This window comes from Octopus sinensis, linkage group LG2, assembly GCF_006345805.1.
Source record: "Octopus sinensis linkage group LG2, ASM634580v1, whole genome shotgun sequence".
In the NCBI taxonomy this organism is placed as follows: Eukaryota; Metazoa; Mollusca; class Cephalopoda; order Octopoda; family Octopodidae; genus Octopus; species Octopus sinensis.
In genome coordinates this window covers 146,687,332-146,702,369 of record NC_042998.1, presented here as the reverse complement: position 1 = coordinate 146,702,369, position 15,038 = coordinate 146,687,332, and the positions used below count along the sequence as shown (strand labels likewise).

General features: G+C 36.4%; 1 protein-coding gene across 1 annotated transcript in view; it reads left to right on the top strand.

Moving 5' to 3' along the window:
* LOC115232434 (diacylglycerol lipase-alpha) overlaps positions 1-15,038 on the top strand; it is a 241,456-nt gene that overhangs the window by 93,752 nt on the left and 132,666 nt on the right. The window contains exon 3 of the mRNA XM_029802306.2: positions 5,451-5,552. Coding sequence (XP_029658166.1) covers positions 5,451-5,552 — 102 coding nt within the window. The remainder of the gene's footprint in view (positions 1-5,450; positions 5,553-15,038) is intronic.

Here is a 15,038-nt window from a genome sequence, read left to right as displayed (position 1 = left end):
GGAGAAAAAAAAACGAGTTTGACATCATAAATTGACATTTTTGTACCTTACACTAGCACTCCTACACAACAATCACTCCATTACATTTAGCAGTACATTCCATTGTCACTTTTTCACCTAGTATTCAATATCTGGTTATATCACATGGCAAAACTAGTGTAGCTACTCCTTCATACACCAGCTAATACCTTTAATGTCCAATTACATTTTCAGTTCATTTATGGTCTGTTTTCCGTACAAGTTGGTTATTATACATCCAACATACCTCTTTTTTCTTCCACTCGCACAAATCTTTCACTTTCAGTGCCAGTGTCTCACAACCAGGCAGCATGATATTTATAATACATGCCTACATAATCTGCTTTTTCACAAAGAGAGAAACAACCCTTCTGTCACTAAAAATTTCATAAATTTTTATCCCTTTCTTATGCCTTCATCAAAATTACCTCCACTACTTATATCACAAAAGAAACTATATATTACATCTGAACAACTCATGGATACTCCTACTTCTCACTACTTTTGTACATCTATTACATTTAAAGTTCTAATTCCACATTAATTTACCAGGGATCTATCCATTTGCACCTTTCGTGTAGACATTGATAGCTATTTGCTCTGTCAAAAACCTTCTTCATGCAAACAGTCATAAAGGCCATTTGCTTGTCTTGCACTAATGTCAACTACAGAGCAGTTGCATTAATAGAAATATATTGCATCAGTGTTCTTATAAACCACTACACTCTAAACTTATCATGTCTAAATCAACTCTATATTTAGTATTAACATTAATTTTCTTAACTAGTTTTAACACTTGATTTGTTGTAACACTTGATTTGTCACTTTGAAGTTTGTGCAATTGTTCCACATAGGCAATACCACATTTCTACCCTATCATTTAACTAAGTAAAACTTGATGGTTTCAGTGACTATACCTGGTAAACTGTCATGACTGTGATGGATTTATTGCTACTCCCTAATGCAGCTTGCTAGTATACACATTATGGCTGAAGAGATAGTCATATGTTCAAATCAACTACATGGGCTTCGTTGGGCACAATTCTTCATTGCTTACTTCATTTAACTGTCGTGAATAGATACCAGGTAATATGAGAGTGTAATCTGAAATAGACTGGAAAACATTTTTTATTTCCTTCATATCATGAAACCAAAACTAAACACTGACTTTAAAAGCTTTTTAGGAATTAGGGTGCATTTACATTACACTTTTACCTCTTTTGGTTTCCATTATCCTCACTCAAATTTTCCATTCAACTAATCCTTGTACTAATACTTTTGCCCTATCACTGAAGTCAAATACATTCATGTGATTTTGAACACACTTCTTGCTTAGGAACTCCTGAATATTCTACTTTTTTAATTCAAAATACATTTCAGTTTCAAAATACAGTAAGAGACAAAGTCATCAGGATTGTTTCTTTTAATTATCTATTTCTTTAACTAGCAATATTTTCAGGTCCCAATGAAAACTGATGCTTGAATTATTCTAAATAACATTTCAGCCTGTATGTTAACCTCAAATTCAGTTTACTACAATCACCTTGCCTCCCTCCCCTTCATCTTCTTCTTCCCTCCCTTTCTCTCTATTCTTCCTTCCCCTATCATCCCTCCTCCTAGTTCCCTCACTCCTCATCTCTCTCTCCCTTCTCCCTCCCCATTTTTTCCCTTCCGGGGGAGGGGGTTCCCTCTTTTGTTCCCCCTCCTCACACAACTAATTATAAATTATTAAGCCTTCAGTATATACCTTACTTATCTGGATTCTTTTAATTTAATTCAGTGTTTACTAGACTTTAGATTCTTAACCATATCAAATTGATGAAAACCAAGTAGATTGAAATAGTAGCTATAAGTGAATGTTCAGGACATTGTCTTCTAATTCATTAAAGTGTATGTGCAATGTTCTATTTTCATGTTCATATAGCACGTCAAAGGCCAAGTTTAAAGCATTTTTATTTAATACTTCACTTAGGAAGTAGGCCAAGCTGCTTACCTTTCAGAGGTTTAAAGAATACTCCCTAATGTGTTTCTGTTTATCTTTAGCTAGCATCATTACTTTCTAATGAAGAGCTGTCTTGCTAATAGTTTATATGATTCCTCTACTCCAGGGGATAAGGAGAAAAAAATACAACATTAATGAGAGGAGAGTAAAATAATAAATATACATATGAAAATGAATAGAAATTGGCATAATGATAAAGTTCCAAAGTAAATAATGAAAATGAGTACAATAGGGGTAATGAAACACATGAGGGTACAATGGGAAAGTACTGGTTATTAACTGAATCTACAAGTATATTGCATATAATTACATGAGTTTGTATTATTGTTAGCTTCACAAAATAAAATAATTGTGATGTAAATTGCTAAAAAATGCTTTCACTATTTCCTTAGAGCCTTGGCCCTTGGTTACTTTTAGCAGTCTGTTCTGTTGTAAGCTTTCAGGCCTGGTCTTTAATCTGGGGATAACTTCTTTTTACTTTCATCCCACCAGTCTTAGAAGGCTTTGATAAAGGATTCAAGAGTGCTACCTTTCTTTCCCTAAACCATTTAAAAAGAGGATAGGAGACTAATCATAGTTTAATAGAAAAAGTAAAGGAAAATAAATATTCAGATTAGATTATTTATGATGGACAACTTAATTGTTATTCACCAAAAAAATAGGCATTACAGCTGTGAGAAGAGTTAAAACATTTTCATCCCTCAATTCCTAAAATTAGATCTGGAAAATCTAAGATGTTAGCAATTTTAGACAGGAAATACATTTCTGAATTCAAACAAATGCTGGAGAGAATTTTATCTTAAGTATATACAGGGTGTGGACAGTATTCATTTGCATGATGTCTATCTCAGGAAAAAATGAAAGACTTTTTTTTTAGATATATTTGTTAAATTTGGATCAATTTATCTTCATGACATATTCTGTTGATCTCACTCAATAAACCCACCTTTGGCCTTGATGACAGCCTCCAAGCAACCTCAGAACCAGCCACAAGCCTTTGTCACAATCTTCCATTTCAGGCTCTTGAAGGCCCTGATAATCCTGGCCCTCAGCTCATCCTTCATGTTGCAGCTGGATTTATTGGTCTCTCATTCCACCATGCCCCACACAAAGAAGTTGTGGGAGTTGCAGTCAGGCAAGTTGGGAGGACAAATATCAAGTGCTCTGTGATTGAAGAAATTCCCCAACAACCAAGCCTGGGGCTTCCAGCTGGTGTAGCAAAGCATCAGAGTCTTGCTGCCATGCATATGGCCTCCCTGCAGCTACCTGGTCTATCCAGGGTTTCACCACTTCACTCACAGCATAGATGTAGCTGTCGGTATTCAGCATGAGACTTTCAGGGAAGAGGTGGGGTGGCATGATGTTGCCTTCACTGCTGATGACAATAAAGACTATGATCATTACTGGAAATTTCATCTGCATGGCTCTGGGACGTCCTTGGGTGAGACAGCAAGCCACCTGTTGTTCTGGGAGTTGATTATCTGGTCTTGGCAGAAATTCTTCTTGTCAGAAAAGAACCACAGCATGTCTGGATCCAGCAAGTGTTTCAACTTGTTAATCAACTTTTTGGTTGCTTTCCTGCATTGCCTTGGGCAGAAATTATCCCTTCATCATTTTTTCATATTGTATGAAAAATAGCAAATGTCCTCATGCACCAGTATCCTTATGAGCTTTTCATCCACACCTTTCTCATGTGTAGTGGCACACATCAATTTGCTGGGATTATTGTTGATGATGACCTGGATTCCAGTGACAAATTCCAGCATTCTGATGGCAGAATTTTCCTTTTTAATTTAAAAACAATGAATTGTAAATATTTTCAGAGGAAATGATGAACAATTCAAGGGAAGTTTTGCTGTTGTTTCTAGCACAAATCAGTTTATTAAAGAATGCCATGCAGTGTCATCAAATCCAAGACCTCATGGTTGTGAGGCACATCTCGTAATCATTCAGCCATACCTAACCTATAGATTATACCTGAAATTCAAAGGTTCAGCATTGTCGTACCCAGTATCATGTTGATTTTGTTTCAGAATGATGTCAAGAATACATTTGTCTATGGAATACATGACCGCTTACATGCTAATTCAGTGTGCAAGAAAATCAGTTGATTGAAAACTGAATCTTCATCATTGAAATTGACAGAGGAGCATCCATATTTAAGCGTATGTGAATGTACATATATATGTATGAGTGTTCATATGTGTGTATAAGTGTACATACGTGTATGTATCTATGTACTGACATGCATGAATGGTTAACACTTTCGTTTTGTACTTGAGAGGTCCTTGGTTTTGTCCACTGCAGAGCACCTTAGGCATGCACTTTCTGCCATAACCTCAGATTGATTCAAGCCTTGTGAATAAAATCAGCAAGACAGAAACTATGTTGAAGTCCATTGGATGGACTTCAACATTTCTTTATTTCAAATAACCAGCCCTATCACATTACAAAATCTTGTTAATTCTGCCTGAAGATTACATTGACCCTTTAGCATTTAAACAGGCCATATCTGGTCCAAATATGCTAACCAGATCCATCCTGTCACTCATACCCTCCAATGCTATTCTAAAAATATACAATCACATCATCAAAATTTTGAATCTGCAAAATAATGCATGATTAATTAAAAACAATGTTAATGAAAAGTCATTGCATTTGATAGAATAATCTGCATGCTAAAGGTTAATGGTGTTTGTGTTTAAAGAACACTCAACCATTTTGAACTACTGGAATATTCATAAATGAAAATGACAAGATCATCCTTGAAAGGATTTATTTACTAATTTACTTTTTGCCTTTGTATGTAGTACAAGTATGTGATTAAATGTATATATTCCTATAAATATATATGTGAAAGATCTCCAGTTGTCAGATAACTTTGTTCATTTTTTTTTTTAATCCTTGTTTTTCATCAAAACTTCAAATTTCAAAAATGATTTACAAACATTGTAGAGGAAGAATAGAGCTACAAAATGACATAAAACACTATAATAAAAGTATCTTTTGTATTAATTCAAATAACATAGGAAAGGATATTAAGAAATGGGAAAGGGAGGGGTGAAATAATGAATTTATCTGACAACCCATAATGATTTAAACAATTACTGGCAACCCATGATAATTTAAACATTTACAAATATTTATTTTCCACTACAGTAATCTCTCAACATATCACAGTTCACCTATCGAAGTCTGTTATTTAAGTTTACATTGATTCCTCCATGGTGTTGTCTTGCATTTATAATAAAATAAATATATACAAATCATAAAAATTAAAAAAATATATATATATACAGTACAGTACGGTTTCTACTTGGCAGATTTTCACATTTCACAGGGGTTTTGGAATGTAACACCTGTGATAGTTGAGGAATTACTGTATTTTTGTGATTTTACTAAATTAGTATTTAATTTTCTTTTCATACAGTCATTCTACTAGTAGAGTTGGCTTGGCTAATCGTTGGAGTTGTTTGGACCGCAAAATATTACCAATCATGTGCCTCAGGTTCAGTGAACAGAATTGTTCTTGGTAAGTTTCTAAATTCTCTATATTTCTGTATGTGTGTGTGTGCATCATCTTCTATCTTTTACTTGTTTCAGTCATTGGAAGGTGACCATGCTGAAGCACTGCCCTCCACTTCTCCTGCACTATCTCTCACACCTCTGTCTCCTTTCTTGACATTTCGGTCAGCATTCGTCATTCCACTCTCACCACCTCCATCCACTACAAACACACAGACTCATACTCATACCTCAACTTCTCTTCCTCCCACCCTAAACACACCAAGCTTTCCATCTCCTATTACCAATTCCTCTGTCTACACAGGCTTTGTAGTGATGACCATGACTTTGAGACTCAGTCTCAACTCATGGCTCGCCACTTCATCCTATGTGGATATCCCCTCACCACTATCCACACTGTCCTTGCCAGAGCATGTTCCATGGACCATGCATCTGCTCTCTCCCCCCGAACCTGCCCCGCCATCTCCCGCCTCCCATTTCCCCTCACCTACCACCCACCACCCTACCTCCCCAATGCACCATTCTCCAAGCCTTCCGGTGACTCCAGTCCAACCCCTCCACTTCGTACATCTTCCCTAAGTGACCCCTCCCCTCCTTCAAACGAGCTCACAACCTATGAAACCTCTTGGTCCACAGCTTCTTCCCTAACCCAACCTCCCAACCTGGCTCGTTCCCCTGCTCCCGCCTATGCTGCCACACTTGCCCTTACCTCTCCAACACCACCTTCCTCACCGGCACCCATCATCGACCCTATCACATCACCAACTTCTTCCCCTGCACTTTTACCAATATCATCTACTGCTCTCTCTGCCCTTCTCATCGGGCAAACGGGACACCGCTTGGCTGACCAGTTTGCGGAACACCTCTGAGACATCCGACTCGGCAGTGACAACCCAGTCTCATGCCATTTCTACTCTATCGGTCACTCTTTGCAACACCTGTCCGTGTTTGGATTGTCCTTGCACAGGGGCCATCTGGACTCCTGTTTGCACCGTAAACAGGGATTAATCTTATCTCTTCGCTCCTTTGCACCACATGGGCTCAACTCTCCTCCCCTCGCCTCTCTCCCCCTCACACCTACTTCCTCCCACCCACCTCTCCTCTCTTGCTCTGACTCCTACTTCACACCACACCACACACCACACACCACCATACCACACAACACATCACATCACAACACACCACCACACACGCCAGCACTGACCACTTCCCAGACCCACATTTTCACATCTACACATACACACACGCACACGTCAAGATCACCAGTCCTCTTCCACATGCACATACAAACTCTCTTATACACGTGCACATGCACATTTGTTTTGGTATCACCACTACTTTATTATCTCCCCTTCTCCCTATCTTTTCTGTGTGACCCTTCTGTCCGGCATTCGCCATGATAGATCACTAGCCACTACACATTCTTTATTTTCTCTCCTTGTTTCTTCCAGTGTTCCTTTCTGTGGATGAGCGTAGGCTTGAAACGTTAAAGACTTTTTCACCTCCCGAGCATTAAACTAATACATCTGTTTGTTGTCAATACCACCTGTCTTCATCTTTTGTTTTTTTGTGAATTCTCCCTGCTGGTGGCACGTAAAAAAGCACTATCCGATTGTGGCTGTTGCCAGCTACGTCTGGCCCCTGTGCCGGTGGCACGTAAAAGGCACCATCTGATCATGGCCGTTTGCCAGCCTCGTCTGGCACCTGTGCAGGTGGCACGTAAAAAGCACCCACTACACTCACAGAGTGGTTGGCGTTAGGAAGGGCATCCAGCTGTTGAAACACTGCCAGATCAGACTGGGCCTGGCGCAGCCGTCTGGCTTCCCAGACCCTACTTGAACCGTCCAACCCATGCTAGCATGGAAAACGGACGTTAAATGATGATGATGATGGGGTTGAACCCGAACCCATGTTGTTGCAAAGTGAGCTTCTTAATCACACGGCTATGCTCGTGCCTATGCATGTGTGTGTCTTTGAAAAGGGGAATTCACTTTGCAAGCAGGAGATCACAGGTTCAATCCCAATGCATTGCATCTTGAATGTCTTATCGCATATCCTTTCATCAACCCAAACCTTGTAAGTGAAATTAAGGGAATAGAAAAGACCCACTTTAGTGAATCGAAAAGGAGTGATGTTTCATCAGGACTATGTGCAACCCCACACTGCAAAGATCACATCACAGAAGATCGAAGAGCTTGATTGGGAAAAAATTCTTCATCCACCTTATTCTCCTGACCTTGCCCCTTCAGACTACCATTTGTTTCATAGTTTACTGAATCATTTGGGGGACATAACTTTTGCAAGCCAGGAGGAGGTCGAAACTGACATTTCAGAGTTCTTCGCTTTGAAACCAAAAGAATTTTACATTGATGGGATTAAAAAGCTTGTAAATATATGGAAGGAAGTCACAGATAATCAGGGAAAGTGCATTGATGATTAAATTTCAATTAAATATAACATTTGATCACTTGTTTCCTTTATTCAAAATTCAGACAGAACTTACGTATATGTATATGCATTCCCAAACACATGCATATACGTATGTATAAATACAAGAGAATGCATACATAGGTGCATAAATGTATGTGTGTATATATACATGCCTACATACAGGCACACACGCACGCACACTATTAAGTGACTTGTGAGGAATGGTTAATTTTAAACATCATTGGATCATTACTGAAAACTTTACAAAGTGTACTGCTAGTCAGTTTGGTGGAGTTATAACCTCTTCAAACTGTGTCCTCCAGAATTCCAGCTACCATTACAAGCTAATAAAATACTTGTCAAATTTACAGTGCTGCTATTACAGTGATGAACTGTTCCTACACCATGACAACTACTTAGAGCTAGGTGAACTGAACTTTTTGAGAATAACAAGCTTCAGTGTCTTGGCCATGTTGCTGATTATATATTATATATTATACACTACATAAGCCTACATTAGTGTAATAAATGTTGAATAATCAAAGAAAAATATCAAAATGTTCATCATGTTTCCTCCCCACCACATCCTCCAGATTTTTAATTTATTGATAATATATCAAAGTCCCATAAGTAAGTCCCATTTCCAGCAGCTTGTACTTTGTCATAGCAATTATGTGCAACATCTCCATTGTGGCTGAGTCTGTTTTGTTTAAGAATTCTCTCCAGTTGCAGTCATTGTTCATTTGTTAAAAGCTACTCCTCCAGATATTTACCAACAATACTCTTTGATCTGCTAACATTGCATGCAATAACTGCTTCACTGAAAGGAAGATTATCAGGGATAGCTTCTTTGTTTCATTAGTTTAGGCTTTAAGTAGCAACATTGCAAGACTTATTATCCTTTTACTTAGGAAGGGAGCTACAATACATGACTCAGATTTGTAATTGAATGACATTCTGGAAAATAATAACCTTTTTTGTTCTTCGTTTTTTCATTTTCAAATAACAGATTAAATCAAAAGCACATTTCTTTTCTTCTGTTCCTTCTAGAAATACAAATCATCTAGTTTTTTTTTCTTTTCTCTTTGTTTTTTTTTTATTCATTTAAATCTTGTTGTTTTAAAGTGTTTATTAACCCTTAAATGGTAGGAAAGGGTTGCATGGATGTGTGTGCCAAAAAGGCAAAAAGCAAAAGAATAGCTCTTTTTACTGGTATTTTTATACTTATTTTCACTTTAAATAAGTGTTAAACTATAATAATTATTAATCTCATGCACAAGAAAATTTACAATCTCATTATTGAAAAGTGCTGTAAAATATTTGCTTTCATTTGGTGGTAGTAGTATCCATGTAAAATTTTTGAAACTTCAATTGATGATATTTGCTTTTTAAGAGTTAAAAGAAGAAAAACACTAAAAAATATTTTTCCTGTATAATCTATGATGCTTATTGGTATGCTTTTCTATTTCATGAGACTGAATAATTTTGGTATCTACATTTACACATGGTATTTTTTAGTTCAAATCTTCCCAATGGTAGATTTATCATAATTTCATTTTATATAAAATACTAGCAATATTTGGAGGTCGCAGCTACTTATTACATCTTTTTCTACGATACTTTTAAAATGTGTTGCTTGTCTCTGAAATGAAATTATTTCTAAGACATAAATCATCATATTTATCAAGTTCATCTTTTGCAATCACTAAATCAAATCAAGAAAAATTCATTTTATAACTTTTCAGAACTATTTATGGATAATTGTGAATATAGGCGCAGGAGTGGCTGCGTGGTAAGTAGCTTGCTTACCAACTACATGGTTCCAGGTTCAGTCCCACTGCGTGGCACCTTGGGCAAGTGTCTTCTCCTATAGCCTCGGGTCGACCAAAGCCTTGTGAGTGGATTTGGTTAACGGAAACTGAAAGAAGCCCGTCGTATATGTGTGTTTGTGTCTGTGTTTGTCCCCATCGCTTGACAACCGTTGCTGGTGTGTTTACGTCCCTGTAACTTAGTGGTTTGGCAAAAGAGACTGATAGAATAAGTACTAGGCTTACAAAGAATAAGTCCTAGGGTCAATTTGCTCGACTAAAGGCAGTGCTCCAGCATGGCCGCAGTCAAATGACTGAAACAAGTAAAAGAGTATATCTTCATCCATTCTCTATGTCAATTTATAATTATATCAAAAAGCTTGTTCATTCATTCAATCATTTTATATCCATTTTCCATATAGCGTGGGTTAAATGAATATATTATTGAAGCATTGTTTTATAACTGGATATCCTTGCTGTTGCTAATTCTCTGCTGTTTTTTCAAATAAGGGATCTCTTATTTCACACATCTTTGAAGATGTGAAGTGGAAATTTTATGTAAACAAACACATAGACACATTCACAGCTTGAAAAAAAATACCTAGTACATACTTTAAGGGTACCCAGCTGTAGAAACTGTTCCAAAATAGATACTGAAGCACAGTAATGTCCTTGGACCCATCAGATCAAACTGTCCAAACCATGTCAGCATGGAGCATGGGCATTAAATGATGATGATGTGGATATATATATTCTTTTATTCTTTTACTTGGTTCAGTCATTTGATTGCAGCCAAGCTGGAGCACCGCCTTAAAGGCTTTCTTTTTTTTAGTCTAAGAAATTATTCTTTTTGTAAGCCTAGTACTTATTCTATCACTCTTTTGCTGAACCACTAAGTTATGGAGACATAAACACACTAATGTCAAGTGATGGTGGGTGGACAAACATAGACACAAAGACACACATATAAATATATATATACACATATATATATTTATATATATATATATATATATATATATATATCACTGGCACCCGGCAGTTGCCAGTGCCGCTGGACTGACTCCTGTGCAGGTGGCAAGTAAAGAAACACCGTTTCGACCCTGTGCTTGAGGAGACCTATTGAGTCAAGTACACCAACATCAAAAATCAATGGAAATTGTAGTTGTGATCCCTGCGCCGGTGGCATGTAAAAAGTACCATTCGAACTTGGCCGATGCCAGCGCCGCCTTGACTGGCTTCCGTGCCGGTAGCACGTAAAAAGCGCCAATCCGATCGTGGCCGTTGCCAGCCTCTCATGGCACGTAAAAAGCACCCACTACACTCACAGAGTGGTTGGCATTAGGAAGGGCATCCAGCTGTAGAAACACTGCCAGATCAGACTGGAGCCTGGTGCAGCCATCTGGCTTCCCAGATCCCGGTCGAACCGTCCAACCCATGCTAGCATGGAGAACAGATGTTAAACAATGATGATGATGATGCTGATGATTTACACATGATGGGTTTCTTTCAGTTTCCATCTACCAAATCCATTCACAAGGCTTTGGTCAGCCCAAGGCTATAATAGAAGGCATGCAGAGGGACAACCTGGAACTATGTGGTTGGGAAGTGAATTTCTTACCACACAGCAATGCCTGCATCTATACACACACACATGACAGTTTGCATACAAGGAAAAAAAACAATATCCCCCTCTGTTAGTTTTTCTCCAGAGAAGATAAGCTACATCCAGTTTAATGTAATTTACAAGAACAAAATTTCTATTATGTGCAATATCAATAGTATGTTTTATTATAGAAATTATTCAGTTTTTAATATTTGTATTGAGGAGAAACAAATTATATTATATCTCAAATTAATTACACCAGTCAACAAAAAAAATCTTTTGTCCTCTGCTTGGGTATATTTTATGTGAAATATATCATTGAGCATGCCAATTCTGAAAATCACAACGGTTTTTACCCATCACATCTACTTTACTTGCTTTTGACATTGGCATTTTTAGCTATTTTTTGTAAAAATTGGCTAGTTTTTACTATTTTATAACTATTGTTTGGATAATGTTGATATTACAAATCACTGCAAAGTGTATTTCAAATGGTCTCCAACATTATTCAAGATAATTAGATAGATAGATGAAAAGATACACAAAGGATTCAGGATCTGTCCCAGGTCAGAGTGTCTTCATCATCAGGTAATATGGGCTGGGGTAGGACATGTTTAATGTTTATGACAGAAACACAAATATAAGACATTATTTAAGAAAAAAATATTAGAAAAAAACAATATAAGAAAATCACATTTGTCAGAAAATACCATTTTAGTAAAGAACTTCAAATCATCATAAGTCATTCCAGCAAGGATCTTGACAGCTATGGAATAAATTTACGTTTTCAGGATTGGCATGAATGATCGGTCTCTGGGCTGTCCATTTTAATGCTCCAACAGTAGTCCACCATCATTCTAATATCCCAACGTCCTTGATATCTTTCTTCCATCACCCTGATTTCCTGATGAAAATGCTCTCCTTGTTCATCACTTACATCACCACAGTTTTCAGGAAGCCTGTCCAAATGACTGGGAAGGAAATATACTTTAATACACATGTTAGCTCTGATAGTATGATAGCAGTTCAGCATATGTTCAACAAGTTCCTTATAGTCCACTGACTTCTTACTCCCCAAAAAGTTTTTAACGACAGCTACAAATGCAGTCCATGCATTTAATTCTAGGACAGTCATACTACTTACAAAGTTCTCATCCTGAATAAGTTTTCGTATATTAGATCCATCTAAAACACCTGCTTTCAGCTTCTCGATGCTGAGACCAGGAAATACTTCACAAATATACTTGAAGCAATGATCTTCCTTGTCTGGAGCTTTCACAAATTGTTTCATTAAGCCCAGTTTTATGTGGAGAGGAGGGAAAACTATTTTCTCTCTTGACTCAAGTGGAGGATTTATGACATTTTTCTCTCCGACTTTCAATTCTTCTCAAACAGGCCAAACCTTTTTCACTCAGTGCTGTTCTTTGGCACGGCTGTCCTATAAGCAAAAAAAACATGGGTATTTTGTGTAGCCAGACTATTGTCCAAGTAAAAAGTTTACCATTTTTAAGTCAACGCAAATGATCCAGTTATGACTAGAGTAGTTAATACTTTCCATCACCTGTTTTATTGGCTTGTGCTTTTCTTTCAGTGTAGTGGAGTGTCCAGTCGGTATGGAAGCATACATGTTAGTGTTGTGTAGAAGTACGCACTTCAAGCTGCGCTTTGAACTATCAATAAATAACCGCCATGAACAAGCATCATATTCATCAATGCCCAATCTAAGAAGTGACTGTTCAGTTTCTTTACAAAACACAAGATCGTCGTTTTGTTCAAAGAATGGGGTGAACTCAGCATGTTGGTTGCAGTAGAAAGTGACATTTGTTTTAGCTGCTAAAAATTTTTCTTGCGAAGGCATGATGCTAACGACTCTGGTGACTCTTTTGATAAATTCAAGTTTCAAATTAAGCCAATCAGCGTCTTCTGAATTCACTGTGTTTAGACACTCCTGCCAAGGTGACAACAAACAAAATTTATAAACCACAAAAGAAATAATTTGTTATTGTTTTGTGTGAAGGCCACCTGGTGGTAATCATATATAAAAATTTCTGATTATGCAGCTTTTAATATTACAAAAATGTACCACCTGGGATTGTCAGGTTCATCTGTTAAAAATGGCTTTACTTATAATTTTTTTCTTTGTTAAATGAGCAAACAGCCTAAAAGTAATGTTTAAGTGTTTGTTGCAATGTCACTTTGCATTGTTATAGCTTGAAGAACTAAAAATAGTATTTAGAAATACAAGGGCACAATAGCATTTTTGGTCAAAAATTATGATTTTTTTTAAAAATGTTTCTTTTTATACAGCCCAAACCTGATGTGATGGGAGAAAATGGAGGCCATTTTTGGATTCAGCACCCAAAAATTAACAAAGAAATGTTTCTCGCCCCAGCAGAAAAATTGTGTTGACCAGTGTTATTTGTCACTGGAAAAGCTGTATTTCAGAGAACTGTACAGTGTATTCATTTGTGTCACACAATAAAAGTACTGAACTTAATTTTAGAAGTAATGCAGTAAATACTATCACTTTCTTAGATACTTTCTTTAAATCTCTTAGCTTGTTATTGCTTTCTTCAAGATTATTTCTGACTTCAGATTGACAGAAAATGTATTAGATTTTATTTAAATTTGTTTTTCAAAATGAATCAGTTTCTCCGCTTTAAGTTCAACATTGTATGATGCTATTCAGCTTTTAAATTGTTGTTAGTGATAATTTAGTTTATATCCCCATGTGAAGTCAAGCAGCTATTTGGTTTGAATAAAAGGAATCTCCCACAAGTCTGCATTTCTTCGACTCTGTACATCAACTCACATGAATCATATATATTTATTCCCCTTTCCTAATCTGATTTAAATAACTAATTTTAATAAGCTTAGACATTTTGTTCTTCTTAATTTCTCATTTCAACAAAGGGATAAAAGAAATAACTTTACTCTGAATCATTCTCAAAATAACACATGGTATTTTAATGCATATTTAAAAGGTTCCTTTAGTTCTGTTGACTAAGATGATGGATCAAAACAAGATTTTCAATGTAAGATAGGCTATATTAATTCAACTTTTTTCTGTGCTTTTGAGCAGATTTATGACAAATTCCATTATCTCAGCAATCTAATTATTGTCATCTAAAATTATAATTTGATGGAGCATATTTATTTAATAACTGAGGTGAGTGGTAGTGATGGTGGTAATAGTAGCTATATATATTTTTTTGAAATCTAGATAAACAAGTATTGATTTCTGAAAGATTTTAAAGGATTTCATTATAAATTAGCAATTTTTTTAGATATTGTTATGTTTGAATCTGTACAAATCTCGTGTATTTAAAAAGAATGAGTGTCAAAATAGGGTACTGTAGTATTCATGCCTTTTTCACAGGTATTAGTAATATTAATTCACTTCAAATAGAAACGAAACTAGCTCAAGCATTTAGTCTATCAAAAGCTCTATTGAGTTCACCATTTTATTTATTCATTGTTTTGTTTTTAACTATTGATTCCAACATTTAAATCAACAGGATTTAAATTCAGAATATAAAGGAACATATCTAAACACTGGCAGGTGTTTTAACTGATATACTACTGATTTTTCCTTCTACCAACTTATCTGAAGTAATGATCAAGTTTTTTTGTTTTTTTTTACTGCTAA